This window comes from Archocentrus centrarchus, chromosome 19 (assembly GCF_007364275.1).
Source record: "Archocentrus centrarchus isolate MPI-CPG fArcCen1 chromosome 19, fArcCen1, whole genome shotgun sequence".
NCBI lineage: Eukaryota > Metazoa > Chordata > Actinopteri > Cichliformes > Cichlidae > Archocentrus > Archocentrus centrarchus.
In genome coordinates, this window is record NC_044364.1 from 22,859,215 (window position 1) to 22,877,997 (window position 18,783).

Sequence of the window (18,783 nt, forward strand, 5' to 3'; positions counted from 1 at the left end):
CCTCCATGTCTAAAGTGCAAATAAAATTTGGGGACAGACAGTTAATAAGGATCTGAGTGGGGCCACTTCTGCGGGCCCTATCTCATCAACCTCTGGGTAACAAGCCTGCCTCAAAGGTCCTGTGTGTATTCTACATGCCTGTGTGTGTGTATTTGTGTGTGCATGTGTGTGCATGGGGAAGGGGGGGGGGGTTTAAGACCAGGAAGAAATGAGGAAACCTGGAGGAAGATGGCCAACTGTCCACTGGCTCAATAGGTACCCCGACCTCCCACAGCGCAGAACAGCGCAGGGGGAAGGTGAGCCGGGGCCGGGGCCGTGGTGACAGCATCACGGAGCACCGCAGCACCCGCGACTGGTGCCACTGCCCCCACAGCAGAGGGCAGCCCACTCCCACTAGACACCATTTACTTGACAATAGACACAAACAAGCGACAGGACAACTGGCCTGAGTTGGAAATACAATGCCCTGTCCCCTCCAACCACCCCACCACTCCCCCACAATGCAGGCACCCCAGAGCCCCAAAAGCGCAGACGGACACCCCGATGCAGGCCAGACAACCCACCCCACCTGATGGTTTCCCCGGACCGCCGAGAGCCCCCCAGCACCGGGGGGGACCCACCCCGGTGCTGGGGAGCCAGCGTGGCCCCAGGGCCCTGGCCCCAGACCCCAGCCCCTGAGCCACACAGGGAAGACCAGCCAACTGGCCAAGGGCTTGCCCCCACCACCCCTAGCTCCCCAGCCTACACCCCAGGACCGTAAGGCAGCACCATCCAAGCCCCCACCACCATCAACCAGGACAAGCACACAGACATCACCAGAAGGCCACCACAGGACTCCAGTCTCAGGAGGCTACCAGACGCAAGGGCCCCCGGAGTCTTCCCCCAACCGCCTACAAAGCACACCAGGAGCAGAGTCCACAGCCAACCACCCCCACTAAGTAATGGAGCTGATCAGTGGGAACCAAAGAGAGTCAAATTCCTCCAATTGGTTTTTAGAAGAAGCAGACATTCTCTCTATACTAACATGAGCTACTAAGAAATTTTTGTATTAAGTAATACAGAGTTTATTTTTTGACTTCCAATTCATGAGGATAGTTTTCTTAGCAATGCACAAGGTGGTAAAAACTGCGTGTGATGTATTTGACTCTGTAACTAATTCACTGACATCACCTAAGATGCATAGTCTGGGGGAAGTTGGGACATGACAGCTAAACCATGTGGATAGGTCTTCACATACCCTCTGCCAGAACTTCTTAACAGGTATACAAGACCATAAAGCATGTATATAATTCTCTTCTGAATTGCGTTTACAGTGTCTGTTTGAGTGTGTAAGGCCCATGTGGAACATCCTTTGTCCAGTATAGTGTGTTCTATGGAGAATTTTATATTGTATAAGTTGTACTTGGGGACTTTTAGTCATTTTGAAGATATATAAACATATTTCTGTCCATAAGTTTTGATCCAGTTTGACAGAAAGATCAGATCACGCTCCCATTTTGCAATTGGGAGGGAAACTGAATCATCAGTTTTAGTAGTAATTTATATAATTTTGACAACAATTTTGGCAAACAGAGGTTAAGAAATTCTGTTACCCATGTAGGCATTTCTAAATTCACTTGACTGAGATTAAATCTTCCCTGTAAGATGGACTTAAGTTGTTGATATTCCAGAAATCTACCACTGCCAATTCTATATTTTGATATAAGTTCTTGGAAAGTAATAAGGTTTCCATCTTGGATAATATGTTCTAAATAATTTACACCCTTATCACACTATAACGGAAACTTCAGCATTTTCTTTTTCTGACAAATATCTGGATTGTTCCAAATGGGTGTTAGTTTACAGGGGATAAGTGAAGACTTAGTTATTTTCAAAATTCCCACCAGGCTGTCAGAGAGGTGTTTATACTAAGGCTTTTATAGCAGTTATGTTATTTAATACTAGGGCTAATGTGTTATACGTACAACACATTTACCTTCACCCATTCATATAAGCACTTCCATATATAACTAAGCTAAGTGTTTTTATTGTCTAACATTCACACACATTCATACTCCAACACTTGCATCGGAGAGCAACTTGGGGTTCAGTATCTTGCCCAAGGATACGTTGGCATGCAGCCCGGAACAGCCAGGAATCAAACCACCAACCTTCTGATTAGTAGGTGACCTGCTCTACCTCCTGAACTACATGAGAGATATGTTTGACAGATTGTAGGCCAAAAAGTCATTTACACCAGTTTAAATACAGCAAATATGTATTTATTTATTTTTTGGCAAATACCAAAAATGTCTCTCTGTATTATACGTGCGACAGCCTGGCAACCTGTACAGGGTGTACCCTGCCTCTCGCCCTATGACAGCTGGAGTAGGCTTCAGCCCCCACCCAACCCTGAAAAGGATAAGTGGAAGAGAATGGATGGATGGATGGATGGATGGATGGACCAAAAATCACTTTTTGGCACAACACCGGTAAAAAGGCAAGAGAGAGAGAGAGATGCTGTTATCGGCGGTCACACTGAAGCTCAGTCAGCTCCAGCTGTAGGTGTAGCTGCAGGTGAGGTGGAGGGTAAAACAGCAACATGTTCTTTTCAGTAGCAGCAAAATCCCCAACAGCTAACTGCTGTACTATACCGCTTTGTTTGCACACCCATACTGACAACCATGACCTCCAGCAGAGCTATGAAGCGTGTGGTGCAGGGCTCTGTTTGTAACAAGTGTCCCTGGAAAAGTTTCAGCTTTGTTTGCAGCGAGGTCTGGGGGGTGGAGGGGTGTCCCCTCTGTGCCAAAGTGAAGTATGTACTGAAGAAGGGAGCGCTGTATGTACACGGAACAGGGCATCAGTGGAGGATTTCAGCTTTCTGGGCTATCTCAAAAAGTCTCTAAAAGTTGCCAAAGTCACCGGAAAAAGTTGCTAAATCTCTCACTAATCGTTTTTTTGGGGGGAAAAACATTGAAAAAGTCTGAAAAGCTGCTAAATAGGCAATACTGTGTGTTACCTCCACCCAGGCACGTAGCATCACAGAGCATGGGTTGTGATTGGTTAATCATTCAATCTTCTTTTTCAGGTTTTGAAGCAGTTGGCAGACATCTGTCACACAACACTGCCTCCATGAGTTAAAAAGAGGAACAGTATGCTGAGCTGTATTTATTGCTTGGGTCGTGGGCCAAAACTAACACATGTATGAACAAGGGCCATAGTTTGGACACCCCTGATTTAAGACTTCTTAGAGTAGTCACTCAACTAGTGTCGGGTCTGAAAGCTAAAATCTCTTTCTGTGCCTCTGTCCAAACCAGCCTGAATCAGCAGTTAACTTATCCCCACTAACTTGGACTGTACGTGGAAGCCAGAGTACCCAGAAAGACATGGGGAGAACATGCCAACTCAACACAGAAAGGCCCCGGCCAAAGGGTGACTCCAAACCTAGGACCTTCTTGCTGTGAGGCAGCAGCGCTCACCATGGTGCTGCTGAAAATCATTCTGTGAGGGGAGGAGGGAAGTTGTAGAATCTACACAAACCAAATCTGTCCCTTGTTGCACTTTCCCTGTTTGAAATAAACTCAACAGAGTCTCAGAAGAATGAACATGTTGGTATGAAATTTGCATCATGTCTGTTTGACCTGATTTTTTTGTTTGTTTCAGAACAGTTTGAACTAATTGTTTCTCATACCTTTAATGAACCAAACTAGATTTCTTTCCTCGGGCAGCTTTGCTGTAGTTCAGCTTCTGCTAGTGTGACGTCATTGTTAGCTTGTAAAGCTTTCAGAGTAGTTTCTCTAACACTGATTCAAACACACACTCCTGCTCATCTGCGTGTGTGCTTTAAAATGACTGAAGCCCTGCAGCCATTCCTGATTGCTCACTTTTTCCTGCTGTCACTAATTCTTTGTTTTTGTGCTCCTTGCTGTGTGCGCTGTGATTTTAACCTCCGTGTGTCTGACTGCTTTCATTGGCTGTTCTCTGACTCGGTCTGTGTGTCGCTTGTTTTGTTTTGTTCCTTGTGCACTTTATAAAGTTTTATTTCTATAATGATGGTTGTTGCTGTTATAAATATGTGGACACTGTTGTGTGTTTTCAGTGAAGCTCTTTAAAGCTCCTTGGAGCTGCTTTTCATTTGCTGCAAACTGCAACTTTCTGTAGTTCCACTGTTTCCTCAGCAGAGGGCGCTGCTGAGCACATATCACAATGTTGCTGCTGGATTTTCTCTCTGGTTTCTCTCTGAAAAGAAACTTTATCATGTGGAACTCCAGCTTTGCATATTTCACTTAATAGACTGCAGCCTGTTGAAATGTTGGGAGGTTTATTGCGAGAAGCAGAAGAAAATGGATGGATGGATGGATGGATGGATGGATGGATGGTTAAAGAAAGAATCAGCAGATTAAAATGTCTAATCATTAATTTTGCTAAATTTTATTGATATTCAATTTTAAATGCATACATATATGATATGATTCATAGTTTTTTAATGTTACGCATAAATCAACAGACAGTTAGCTAATCTACCCACACAAACATTACTCCACATTCATAAGTTCAAAAACTCATTATCAGATCAATCAAGTCAAAACTCTGAATATCAATCAGATTATCAATAAAGAGCATCTTAAAATGAAAGACCAGAATCAGCTGCAACAATCAGAGCACATAAAAATGCTTCAACTGTGACAATAAAATCAGTGCTTTCTAATCAATCAGCTGATCAAATTTAATAACAAAGTCAGAATGAAAACATCAGGCAAGTGATTTTTACATCCACCTGGATTCAAATCTCACATCAGCTGGAAGAAAATAGCAAAAATAACAGAAAAAGTCAAATCTCATCAAACCATCAGAAAGAAACAAAGGTTGGATTAAGAAATCCTGAACAAATTAAAGGCTTTGATCAGGATGAAGCTGCAGGATCAATGAAGGAATAAATGGCAAAAAGACAGAAAAGTTACTACAAACCAACCGAGGCTCAAAATCTTTGCTCTGTATCATGTCATCATTACTGCTGCAGACGTGCAAACATGCAGGTGGATGAAAAAACACATTTCTATCTGTTACTGTAAGGACACATTTATATGAATACAATAACTCCAAAAATAATACGTAGCAAAAATAATCTGATTAAATTTGACGGGTGCATCAGTTCCTCTGTTTAGTAAAAATGTTTTAAATGTCGTGCACATCGGATGGTTGTCGTATATTAAATAATTAAATGTAACTAACACAATGGAGCTCCACACATCAGTAACACAGCACTGATGTAAAAAGCTGAACTGGATTCAAACTGAATCATGTGGGACCAAATTTACAGACAGAGGAACATGTAACTGTTTTTAGTCCAAAGCTTGAAGGCAGGAAAAACGGGCTCAGAGAATTTGGTTCTGAAGGTGTGAATGTGACTTAAGTTATTACATGAGACTGTATAGTAGGACAGAGTGCCTGCAGGCCAATCCAGAAACACCCCCAGACGGGGGCAGCCAGCAGGAGGAACAGGGTATTTATTGGTCACCCCAACATGATCTGAATAAAAAGTTAGGTTTGGTTCCAACCTGTGGCCCAAAGACCAGGTGATGTTACTCCACCCTAACCCACACAATCTACCCTCCCCTTTCCTCTCAACTGTTTTGTAGCAAACAGCTGCAGCAGCATCTGTACCCTTGGTTATGCTCAACTCCACCTCCCAGTAACAGCGCCCAGTCAGAGCCTCTCTGCACAGAACCTGAGGCAAAGCATCAAACCTCTCAGGATGGTCAGGATACATTTGCTCCTCTACATGTGTCACCTTCTGGTTTCCTTCAGACAGAAAGTTTGTAGTTTGCTGTGTTTGGATCCAGGGTGAGATCACAGGCATCTGATAGAGAGAATGAGACATGATCATAATTCTTAATTCATGATGATGTCACTGTTCTCCTTAATCTGCAGATCTAGAGTCTGTTTTTAATCCATTTCAGATCTCTGTCCTCAAAGCTCAGCTTGTCTTTTTAAACTCTGATCAAATGAAGTGGAACAACTGAAGGGAAGATCTGGATTCTCTCCTACTGCTCATTAAGATCTTTGTACAAACTGCAGTTCTGTCTGAGTCTGATTATGATGATGGATTTTATCTGCATGTTCTTCCACCTTAAAAACTCTGATTCTGTGTATCACAGTGTGCTGCTTTCATCACAGCTCATACTTTTCTCTGTGCCAACTTTTACTATTAAACATTTTGATGACTACATGTGCTTTTAAATATTTTTATGCCTTTAAATGCACATTGTTTATTGAGCCATTACTTTGTTATTTTATTTGAGATTTTGCCACGTCTGGTTGGTCTGTACTCATCAACCCACAGGGAGCAGCATGGATGATGTTTCTGTGTAAATCTGACCTCTGACTTCCAAACTCAGCTGACAGGAAGCATCAGCTGTACCTCTGAATCACACTGAACTTTAGAAACCTGTTCAAACACTGAGGGAGAGTAACACATTATTCTTAAAAAAAGTACTTACACCTTATCAGAGCTCCTCTGTTTGTTACATTTTCCACATCAATGACATCAGGCCCTGAGTAATCATCAGTGACCAGGACGGTATCCTTGTAGTGGTAGATACTTCCTCCTTGGTATTTGGCATTTGGAATGGCTGTTATAAATATTATGTTGTTCTTCACAGCATTTGCCTTTTTTTTCATTTCCACTATCACTTCATCTGAGAAGTACCATTGGTCTTGGGCAGATGGACCGATATCCTCAGTAACATGAGATTTAGGTTTATCCAAGTAGTCAGACATGTTCTGCAGATATGGGTCAGTGGATTTCAGGGAGGTGAAAACAAAGCAGAGAACTTCCTCTACTCTTGGATTAAACACCTCTCGGTCCAGCTCAAACTGATCTGAGATGATCTTTGTTCCCTCCATCATGTCTACAAAGTACCTGATGATGGTGATTTCTCTCTCTTCATCTTTGATCCACTTGGTTAATTTCTCCTGACTGAACGGTGACTTGTATCTGTCATTAAAGACTTTCACTAATTCCTGCTCATCTTCCTCACCTGCCCTGATGGAGGGAAGTTTTTTGGCCATTTTCTGCTGGAGTGAAGGTCTAAAATCCATGCAGAGCTCCTGGAATCTGCTCAACTTTTCTTGTATCTGTGGAAAGCTTTTCACCACTCTGTCCTGCAGCAGATCGTTGCATCTGATTTCCAGATTATGGAGCTCCTTCAGAGTATTTTGAGCCTTTCTAGAAAGTCCAGCACTGATCTCTGTCATCATCTCAGCAGCTTCTGGATGTAATTTCTTCAGTGACATCAGTGTGACCTTCAGTGGAACACCATTATCTTTGTGTTCTCCCAGTAGTTTTGGAAGTTGGATGTAGGTCTTCACTGCATCTTCAAATGTTGCAGGGTTGCTTTCAAGAATGAAGTCTCCATAGAATTTGCAGGTGAATTTATCAGTCACAGCTTTTTCTTCATCACTTAGCTTGATGTCAACTTTCCCATCAACATTAAATGAGGGAATCTTCTTTATCACAGCTTGCATGCTGCCCTGGATGTCCTGAATGCTGCTATCATCTAACTTCTCACTGTCAAACACAAAGAAAGCATTTGCTCCATAAAGGATTCCTGTGACTACATGTGTCGCCAAACTCTTCACATCTTCTGCTTGTTTAGTGTTCTTGGTTTCATCAGGAGTCAACATCAGCTGTTTGAACTTGGTGGTAGCTTTGTACTGAAGAGTGACTCGGCTCTGATGGTGAGATTTCTTCTTATCATTCAGATATTTGGCTGATCCTCCAACTTCAGTCAGTCCACTCAGGAAACTGGCCTTCAGGGAAGCATTGACATCCAGCAGAGAGGACTTTTTGTCAGTGGAATCAGATGCACTGATTTGAAATTCGGTGCTTTGCTGATTATTCTCCACTGACTTCTTCTGCAGAGTTTTAGCCTCCCACAGTGTGACACCTTAAAGACACAAGAACCATAGAAATGTTCAAAGGAAAACAATGTCTTTCGAAATGTCACCAGCTGAGTACATACTACTATGAATTTGACTTTGTGAATTGCAGTTTAATTACATTTACAAATCTTCATAATTTTGTTTTTGTTAGTTGAGAGGGATTTATAGGTTTCATTTATTTATTTAGGTTATATCAAATGCAATACTCATAAAGGTCCATAGAGTTAAACCTTGGTGCTACATTACGCTGCAAAAACTTATTTTTGAAATTTGGATTCTGTGAAACCTGTTTTATGAGAAAATATATGCTGTAGTTTCAGATCTTTACAAATAACATGTCTTTGTTGATGATAATATTCTTTCTGACAGATTTTCTGTTACTGTCATGGTCCTGGGCCGGTGGCCCAGTGTGTTCCTTTTGTATAGTTCTGTTTTGTTACTTCCTGTCTAATTTTGGTAGTGTCTTGGTCCTTGTGCCTTAGGTTTAGTTTTGCTTCCCCTTGTCTCATCAGCGTTATTGTGTGCAGCTGTGCTCCCTGCTGTTTCCACTTCCCTTATTATTTCCTGGTATATTTTAGTCCTGTGTTTTTTTCTGCGTGTTGCCATGTCCTCATCATTGCTTTGCCCGCTGTGTGCCTGTCGGTGGGAATCCTGTTTCCAGTGTGTGTTTTTTTAATTTATGCTGCTGGCCCCGTCCAGCCCTTCCTGTGTTCCGCTGCAAATAAAGCTTTAAATTACCGTCAGCCTTTTGCCTGGTGTATCCTGCTTTGGGGTCCTCTATCCTGCCTGCCGCAGCTTTATATGACAGTTAATGTGTTCATTGTTAGTCTACAGTTTGTTTCTTGGTTTAAATTATGAAACTGAACATTATTCACAAGGTAATTTAGAGGGACGGTCTTCAGACACAAAGTGATTATGTTCCAAGTTACAAAAGCTTCCTTATTCACTCTGCTGTCTGGTCTCTTATTGACACAGACCATATTTTTGATAAATGGCTATAACTACTTCAATAATCATTAATCATTACAAGTAAATGGTGTCTCTGGTCTTGTAGTTTTCATAATTGGATTTTTGAAGCAATCCTGGGGCTTTGGGAAACTGGGATGGACTGTGGCATGCAAGGAAGAATAAAAGAAAACATACTCCATATTTTTGCTGTAAAGACTGACAAAAGTCTGAAGAACAAGTTATATCTTACCTGGGATGATTTTGTCTCTTCTGGCATCGTAGAGCATCCCTAAGTTGAAAGGTCGGCCCAAAGCAGCCACCTCCAGAATATCTGAGGGCATGTCTCCTGTATCCAAACAAATGGCCTTAACGATGACAGAGCATTCAGGAATTTTCAATTCAATGATTCCATAATACCTGAGACCAGATTTCAAATATACACTGCTCAAAAAAAAATAAAGGGAACACTCATATAACACATCCTAGATCTGAATGAATGAAATATTCTCATTGAATACTTTGTTCTGTACAAAGTTGAATGTGCTGACAACAAAATCACACAAAAATCATCAATGGAAATCAAATTTATTAACCAATGGAGGCCTGGATTTGGAGTCACACTCAAAACTAAAGTGGAAAAACACACTGCAGGCTGATCCAACTTTGATGTAATGTCCTTAAAAAAGTCAAAATGAGGCTCAGTATTGTGTGTCGCCTCCACGTGCCTGTATGACCTCCCTACAATGCCTGGGCATGCTTCTGATGAGGTGGCGGATGGTCTCCTGAGGGATCTCCTCCCAGACCTGGACCAAAGCATCCGCCAACTCCTGGACAGTCTGTGGTGCAATGTGACGTTGGTGGATGAAGCTTCAATGCCTTCATCTTGCAGGAACTGCTGACACACTCCAGCCACATGAGGTCTAGCATTGTCCTGCATTAGGAGGAACCCAGGGCCAACTGCACCAGCATATGGTCTTACAGGGGGTCTGAGGATCTCATCTCGGTACCTAATGGCAGTCATGCTACCTCTGGCGAGCACATGGAGGGCTGTGCAGCCCTCCAAAGGAATGCCACCCCACACCATTACTGACCCACTGCCAAACCGATCATGCTGAAGGATGTTGCAGGCAGCACGTCTGTCACATGTGCTCAGTGTGAACCTGCTTTCATCTGTGAAGAGCACAGGGCGCCAGTGGCAAATTTGCCAATCCTGGTGTTCTCTGGCAAATGCCAAGCGTCTTGCACAGTGTTGGGCTCTAAACACAACCCCCATCTGTGGATGTCGGGCCCTCATACCATCCTCATGGAGTCGGTTTCTAACCGTTTGTGCAGACACATGCACATTTGTGGCCTGCTGGAGGTCATTTTGCAGGGCTCTGGCAGTGCTCCTCCTGTTCCTCCTTGCACAAAGGTGGAGGTAGCGGTCCTGCTGCTGGGTTATTGCCCTCCTACGGCCTCCTCCACGTCTCCTGGTGTACTGGCCTGTCTCCTGGTAGCGCCTCCAGCCTCTGGACACTACGCTGACAGACAGCAAACCTTCTTGCCACAGCTCGCATTGATATGCCATCCTGGATGAGCTGCACTACCTGGGCCACTTGTGTGGGTTGTAGAGTCCGTCTCATGCTACCACGAGTGTGAAAGCACCACCAACATTCAAAAGTGACCAAAACATCAGCCAGAAAGCATAGGTACTGAGAAGTGGTCTGTGGTCCCCACCTGCAGAACCACTCCTTTATTGAGTGTGTCTTGCTAATTGCCAATAATTTCCACCTGTTGTCTATTCCATTTGCACAACAGCATGTGAAATTGATTGTCAATCAGTGTTGCTTCCTAAGTGGACAGTTGATTTCACAGAAGTTTGATTTACTTGGAGTTATATTGTGTTGTTTAAGTGTTCCCTTTATTTTTTTGAGCAGTGTGTATTTTTTTCTATTGCTTTCAAAAATAGATATTCATACCCTGTGAGTGTGCCCGCTGACTTCTTGGAAATAGAAACCATGCAGTGTTTTGTCTCCTCATCATCTTGATCTCCACACCTCACACACCTCCTAGAAGAGCATTTCGGAGATTTTTATTGCTCTGTAGAAACTTTTAATTCATGAGCTGTTTTAAAACCCAATTCTTGTTTTAATGTTCTTAATGTTCTGAAAAAGACTGAAATCGCCACACTGATGTTGATAATATTGTACAAGTGTTCCATCATCCCAAAATTCTTGTTTAAAATATAATAATCTGCTGTCAGCTTTGAAGATTGTTCAGGAAAGAAGTGAATTGGAACTATACTTTCTGTAGTCCACCATAAAATTTGCCATGGACCATCCTTGGCTGGTTCGCCCAGAGAAATGCCTAGGGACTCCTCGCTGCACCACCTATCCAGCACATTTCTCCAGCTGACCCTTCACCCAGTCCCCACACTTTTCCTCTCTCTCTTTCTCCTCCACTCCCAGCAGCTACAGGCACTGCACTCTGCTCAGGATTTCTCGGATGGACAGGCAGGAGTATTGGAGGTGTAGGTGGGCTGGACACTTCTGCAGTAAGTGTGGAGTTTGGAAGTCATGGAAGTGGACCAGGTGGTTGTGGCTGGCCTCTCAACACGTTCCCCCAGTCCAGAAGGGACTTTTGGTAATGTTTCAAGGGAATACACACACACAGCAATGGTGGATTCTGGCTTCACCAGTCTCTAATCCAGATTTTTTTCAAACTGGGGTCCTTGAACCCCAGGGGCCCACAAAATAATTTGCAATAAATTAATAACATTAAGGCAAATGCACACCACTACATTATTCAAATATACATACTAAACCAATAAAAACCGATATGATTGTGATATATCACGCAAATCTATCATGTATCACTCACTTTCCTCAGGACACACTTGGCGCACAGCTCCAGCATATCTACCTAGCAATGATGAATATGTATTGAATGTGATCTACTTCATCAAGTGCTGCTGAGCTCAAACCAGCTAAACTGAGAACATATGATGACAGTCTTCCATCTAGTTTTATTGAGAATAGTAATGTAAGACCAAAATGAGGTAAATTAAATCTTAAAACCACCCAAGCTACCTACTGAACGGAATGCATTCATGTCAGCAATTTTCAGTTGGTTGAATGGACATTTCCACTATGGCTCACATGACTGTCTTGATCTGCTTTGCCTCAGAAGGGGACATTTTGGAGGACTTCCTGTTGCTGAGCACGGCATCAGATGGGGAAATATTCAGACTTTTGAATGCTTTTATGACTGAAGCCAAACTATTTGTGCTGATGGGGAGAAAGAGTGGAGTTACTGAACAGATAAAGTCTGTCAACTCAAAGATTATGGCTACCCTGGCTCCCGACATGGGGCCTATCTGCATGCTCTAGACTAGGGATCTTCAACTCCAGGCCTCAAGAGCCCCTGTCCTGCAGGTTTTAGATGTGTCTCTGCTTCAACACACCTGAGTCAAATATAGAAGTCATTAGCAGGACTCTGGAGAACTTGACTGCATACTGAGGAGGTAATTCAGCCATTTGATTCAGGTGTGTGGGATCAGGGACACATCTAAAACCTGCAGGACAGGGGCTCTTGAGGCCTGGAGTTGAAGAGCCCTGCTCTAGACAACCCTTTGTGATGGGGATGGTGGGTGCTGATCTTGGGTGTGGTGGGGCCTTGTTCCAGTTTCTCACCCTCATTGTCAAGTCGATTTTGAGACGCATGCACAGATATTCAGGGTCATACACATACAAAACACAGTGAGATGGTAACGTTGGGTTTTTTTTCCTTTTAGGTGCTGTTTGTTTTTTGTTTGTTTGGTTAAATGGTAAATGGACTAGTTCTTATATAGCGCTTTTCTACTCAGTATGAGCACTCAAAGCGCTTATACAACCTGTTTGCATTCACCCATGCACTCCCATTCATACAAGCACTTCCATTTTTACGAAGCTAAGTGCTTTAAATTACCTAACATTCACACGCATTCATACTCCGACAGAACGGGCGGAGAGCAACTTGGGGTTAAGTATCTTGCCCAAGGATACATTGGCATGTAGCCCGGAGTAGCCAGGATTCGAACCGCTGACCTTCCGATCAGTAGGTGACCTGCTCTACCTACTGAGCTACAGCCACCCCGTTACAGCCACCCCGTTACAGGTGCAGCAGTTGGCTACACTTTCATTTTGCTACAGTATATCCTTTTAGTTTGATCTTTTCTCCTATTCCCCCCCCCCCCCCCTTTCTGTATGTCCATCTCTTTTCCCCCCCCCTTTCTTTTTACTGCTTCTACCACACAAGCAGGGCCACACAAGCACACAAGCACTCCAGCATAACAACACATCAAAGAACTTATCAGGATGCAGACAATATATACACACTAAGTAACAAGGGGAGTGGAAACATGAGAGGAGCACAGCTGAACACAATGAGGCTAACAAGACAAGGGGAAGCAAAACTAAACACATTGTACAAGAAACCAGACACTACCAAAATAAGACAGGAAGTGGACACAAAGACCAAGATTAATCAACATTTTATGTTTTTTGGACTTCTGGGTTTTATTTGTCATTGTTTATATTGACGTTGCTGACTGTTCAGTCTTAACCTTTGTATTTATTCCTTATTTCTCTTAGTTTAGTCTTTAGGTGTCCTTAGTTATAACTCTTCTTATGTTCTCCATGTATTATCGAATCTGCAAGATAAATTGAACTGTGCTAATTTTGTGTTGGTCAAAGGTTGCTAAAAATCCAAGCTAGTTTAGTGCATGCTACACGAGTTAGTTTGCAATACTTTGGTGAAGTTTACAGTGATTCACCACGTTGGATCAGTGCAGATCACCTATAGTGTTCATTGTCAGTGTTAGGGTACGTCAAGGGTGGCAGACATGGAAATCAACCATGATGGCTCATGTCACAATAGCTTATCTGAATTCAGTGGTGTCAGTCCACAAAGAGCTGCAGCAGGTCAGCTGATCACAGCCTGCACACAAAGAAAAATCAACCAGAGCTCAAAACAGAAATTACTAGGATTTATTTCCAAGTGATTCTGTTCCCTCGACTACAAATGATCTCAGGGTTTCCCCATCTGCAAATCTGTGAGTACAGTTCAGAGCCTGTAGTTTGTTTTACCCTTACTTCAGTAAAGATGTACTACAACTTTTACTGACCTGATATATATATATATATATATATATATATATATATATATATATATATATATATATCATGAATTAAAATGCAGTTTTGATCATTATTCTTTGTCAGATTTTGAATAAGTCATCACAATATGATAAAATAATCTCTTAAAGGCAATGAGTGCAATATTGTTACTTTTGTAATCTGATTATGTAGTTGTTGGTTACATTAAAGTTATTATGATCCAAGCCTGTCCAAAGTTTAATTCAGTTTCAGTTTATTTTCATTTAGTATTCAATCACATTCATCAAAAATTATTTCATACAGTAAAGTCCAAAGGACATTTAAGTTATTTAGTTTTAGACTCACCTTTTCCTCTGCTGAATTTCTGCCTGTGTGTCAACTGTGTATTATCTGAGAGAAGATCCTAGTTAGGAACTGTGTGAGTGTTTTGTTTTAGTTTGGTTTTTTTGACTGCTTTTGTTTTCTCTTTCTTTTTCTTTTTACTTTCTATTTCACTCACTGGTTAGGCTTACACAAAAGCCAGTAAGCTTAAAAAAGATCATGATTTGGGTTCAGAGTAGCCCTGCACATTATAAAATGACAAGTTTGGAGCAGCCATCTCACCAATACCATAAATTCTCATAAAGGACACCTTCTGTGTTACTGTGCCAGCCCAGTGGGAATACCAATGGCCTGTGAAAGACTTCTGTAAGATTCCTCTACAGCTACATTACATTGCAGTGTTTACACTTTTTTTTTTTTATGTAATGGCATTTAGCCTAAACACTTGAAAATTGTTTTTAATAATTTATTAATTTGGAGTATGGTGATGAGAGGTCTAAAGCATATTGCAGTGTCATGTTGAACTGAAATTATGCAAATTGGCTTCCACTTTTTGGTAAACTGCCAATGTGGCTGGCAGAAGAAAAGAAAGAAAACACACAACCCAGGAAATTTTACAAACTTGAATCATTTCATTATTTGTCAGAGAAATTGTATGTGGCCTCAAGTTTACTTTTCATGCATGGAAAACTTTCTGCTCTGCCTCAGGAGCTCAAGTGAGTCTGACTACCATCCTTGGACCAATGGACAAACAGAGAGCCAATCAGGAATTTTTAGCCTGGGAAAACCCAGATTTCTGGACATCTCACCCTGTCTTGGTTGAATATGCTCATAACACAATGACCTCTTCAGATACTGGCTTCTCACCATTTGAGTACTCATTTTGGTTTTAACTGCCAGTGGTTCATTGTTCGAGTCTGAGATCACTGTCCCACCAGTTGAACACCACCTATGTCACCACCGCTGTCACCATATCTGGAAATGCCCAAATGTGGCCTTGTTACAGACACAAAAAAAAAACAAAAAAAAAAAAACAGCTGGCTGAATGGCATAGATCCTCTGGCCCCAACATCAAACCAGGTCAGAGTGTTTGGGTTTCCACCAAAAATATACCATTAAGAACTGACTCCAGGAAGCTCTTTCCCAGGTTTATTGGGCCTTTTGAGACTGTAAACATGGTTAACCCTGTCTCTACCTGAGATGACCCAAAACCATGAAAATGCACTACAGTTTCCATGTCTCAGAGCTCAAACCTGTCTCAAACCAATCCTCTATTGTCTTGGTACTGAAGAAGAGATGGGCCAGTTCAGAGACACACAGAGTTCTAATCCAAACCCTAAAAAGAAGAGAGATTTTTGTTTGGTAACTTACCTGAAGTTGCTTACCAGTGATTAGTTCCTACCAAAGATCTATAAAAGATTGTACAAAGATTCTCACTTATTATAAGTCTGGTTGAAGTACCTTATTGTCTAATCTGAGAATTATATTCATTGAACCTTTTCCATTGTGTTGTGTGCTTGAGTCCTTATTGTGAACATTAACAATGTTAGAGTTCATAACTACAGTGCACCTTGTCTAAAAACACTGAATTCTCTGATTGGCTCTGTTCATTTCACTGCCCATTCTGATCATTATTGATAAGATCACTTCTTTTTTAAATTTTTGATCAGCTAGCCAGACCTATTTGGAGTTTTTCTTGCTCAGTTACTCTGAGAATTTTCTTAAATCAGTCTTAAGCTGTAAGTCCTTGTGAGTTTGTTTTTTTTTTTAGATCAAGTCACAAGTTACAAGATGTCTCGGTACATTATTAAGACTTATATAAGTCACTGAAGTTTTGTGTTTCTGACATTCCTCTGCCTGGGCTCAGATCATGACATCCAGTTATAGATCTTGCTGCAGCTACCTCACAGTTGGTCGTTTCCCGATTAAAAGGGGAAGTAAGATGACAGAGTTTACTCATCATATGGCCTGATCCATAAACATGGGCAAAAAGATAAAGGAAGTGCAACAAGTGTCGAGTGAAGTACGATTTCAACTCAGAATGGTGGTATGACAAACATGTGACATGAACATTTGTTCTCCAACTCAGTGATGTCAGCTGTTTGTGGTGACTGTACAATTTGGGATAGACTTTATTGAGGAATGCTGACTACATAGAATGCGTGGAACTGTCTCCATGAGTGGAACAAAGAAGTTCTGCCATTTTTGTAAGTGTTCTTGTAACCATATTGTTACATTAAACTCTAAATGTCAAGGATATATTTACATTTTTTAGTTCATGTTGTAACAGCTGTCTAAACTGTGTATATTACCAGTACTGTTTTATAAGGCACTAGCTGTACAGACAAAACAGAAACTCATTAGTTTCTCATTTTTAAAAGGTCTTTTACAAAATAATATAATACATATAATGCAGTCCATGACTGATAACCCAATACTTAATTTCGATGGAATTACCTTGGCTTTCATTAATACTGTGTAGAATCTTAGACTCATTTATGACCAGGATATGTCCTTCAATGCACATATTAAACAAATATGTAGGACTGCTTTCTTGCATTTCTGCAATATTTCTATAAATAGAAACATCCAAGGTGCAGGGAAGCAACCCTCTCATCTACCGGTGAAAACTTGTATCCGCTCCCGGCCGGAGGGGCGGAGACACTCACTGTGACGGAGCGCGACGTGAGGAGGGCGTTTAGACGTGTAAACACCAGGAAAGCGGCTGGACCAGACGGTATTAGCGGACGTGTCCTTAAGACCTGCGCTGATCAGCTGGCACCTGTGTTTACACTGATATTCAACCTCTCACTGAAACTGTGTGTGATTCCCACCTGCTTTAAAAAGTCCATCATAGTCCCTGTCCCAAAGAAACCACACCCCAGCAGCCCCAATGACTTCAGGCCCATAGCACTCACCTCTGTGGTGATGAAGTGTTTTGAGAGACTCATCAAGACATTCATCACCTCCTCACTGCCCACCACCCTCGACCAACTACAGTTTGCATACCGGCCAGACAGATCCACAGATGACGCCATATCCTTCCTCCTCCACAAGACCCTTTCACACATAGACACTGGTAAGGGGAACTATGTGAGAGTGCTGTTTGTAGATTACAGCTCAGCATTCAACACCATAGTTCCCTCCAGGCTGGTCTCTAAGCTGCTGGACCTGGGCCTGGGCCCATCACTGTGCAGGTGGGTTCACAGCTTCCTGACCAGCAGACCACAGGTGGTACGAGTGGGTCACCTCACCTCATCCTCCCTCACCCTCAACACTGGATCCCCCCAAGTCTGTGTGCTCAGCCCTCTGCTGTACTCACTGTACACCCATGACTGCGAGGCCACGTCAGAGTCCAACGTCATCATCAAGTTTGCTGACGACACTGCTGTTGTGGGACTAATCTCTCACAATGAGGAGACAGCCTACAGGAGAGAGGTCTCCCGCCTGGAGAACTGGTGCCAGGAGAACCACCTCCTGCTCAACGTCAGCAACACGAAGGAACTGATCGTGGACTTCAGCAGGAAGCAGCAGAGGGACTACCATCCACTTGTCATCAGTGGTGCTGAGGTGGAAAGAGTGGACACTTTCAAATACCTGGGAGTGATCATCTCACAGGACCTGTCCTGGACTCATCACATAAACATCACTGTGAAGAAGGCCAGACAGCGTCTCTACCTCCTCAGGCGGCTGAGAGACTTCAAGCTCCCACTCAAGGTGCTCAGGAACTTTTACACCTGCACCATCGAGAGCATCATGCGTGGGAGCATCACCACCTGGATGGGAAACTGCACTAAGCAGGACTTCATGGCCCTAAAAAGGGTGGTTCGTTCAGCTGAACGGACCATCAGAACCACCCTCCCCAACCTGCAGGACATTTACACCAAGCAGTGCAGGCTGAGGGCCATGAGATCCTAAAACAGCCCAGCCACCCCAGACACTCTCTCTTCTCCCTGCTCCCATCAGGCCGGCATTACCGCTGCCTGAGGGCTAAGACTGAAAGGTTGAAGAAGAGTTTTTACCCACAAGCCATCCGTCTGCTCAACTCTGAGCCCTAACTGGACCATTATTGCACAATGTAAATATTATAATTTATAAAAGTGTGTATAGTGTATAGTATATAGAGTATAGTGTATAGTGTGAATTACTTTTTTTTTATTTTTATTCTTCTTATTTATATGTGTGTGTATATATGGTTGCAGGTACAAAATACATTTCACTGTGCATTGTACTGTGTATAACTGTGCATGTGACAAATAAACACTATCTTATCTTATCTTATCTTATCTTATCTTATCTTATCTCTTAAATATTTAGCATGTGCAATTTACCTTGTAATTTTAAAAAGGTGCAGTTTGTGCAGTATAAAAACTATATAAAATATAAAATATATAAATAAAAAATTGAAGTAAAGGTGAGAATCCTGTGTATGCCCTTACATAAATTAAATAGGTAA

General features: G+C 42.3%; 1 protein-coding gene across 1 annotated transcript; it reads right to left on the reverse strand.

The window, feature by feature from the left end:
* Positions 1–4,509: 4,509 nt before the first annotated feature.
* On the reverse strand, positions 4,510–9,212 carry LOC115797824 (stonustoxin subunit alpha-like). Its single transcript, XM_030754344.1, is given in 4 exon segments — positions 4,510–5,792; positions 5,794–5,839; positions 6,480–7,928; positions 9,122–9,212. Coding segments are annotated over 4 exon segments (2,085 nt in total). The 3' UTR covers positions 4,510–5,293.
* Positions 9,213–18,783: the final 9,571 nt, after the last annotated feature.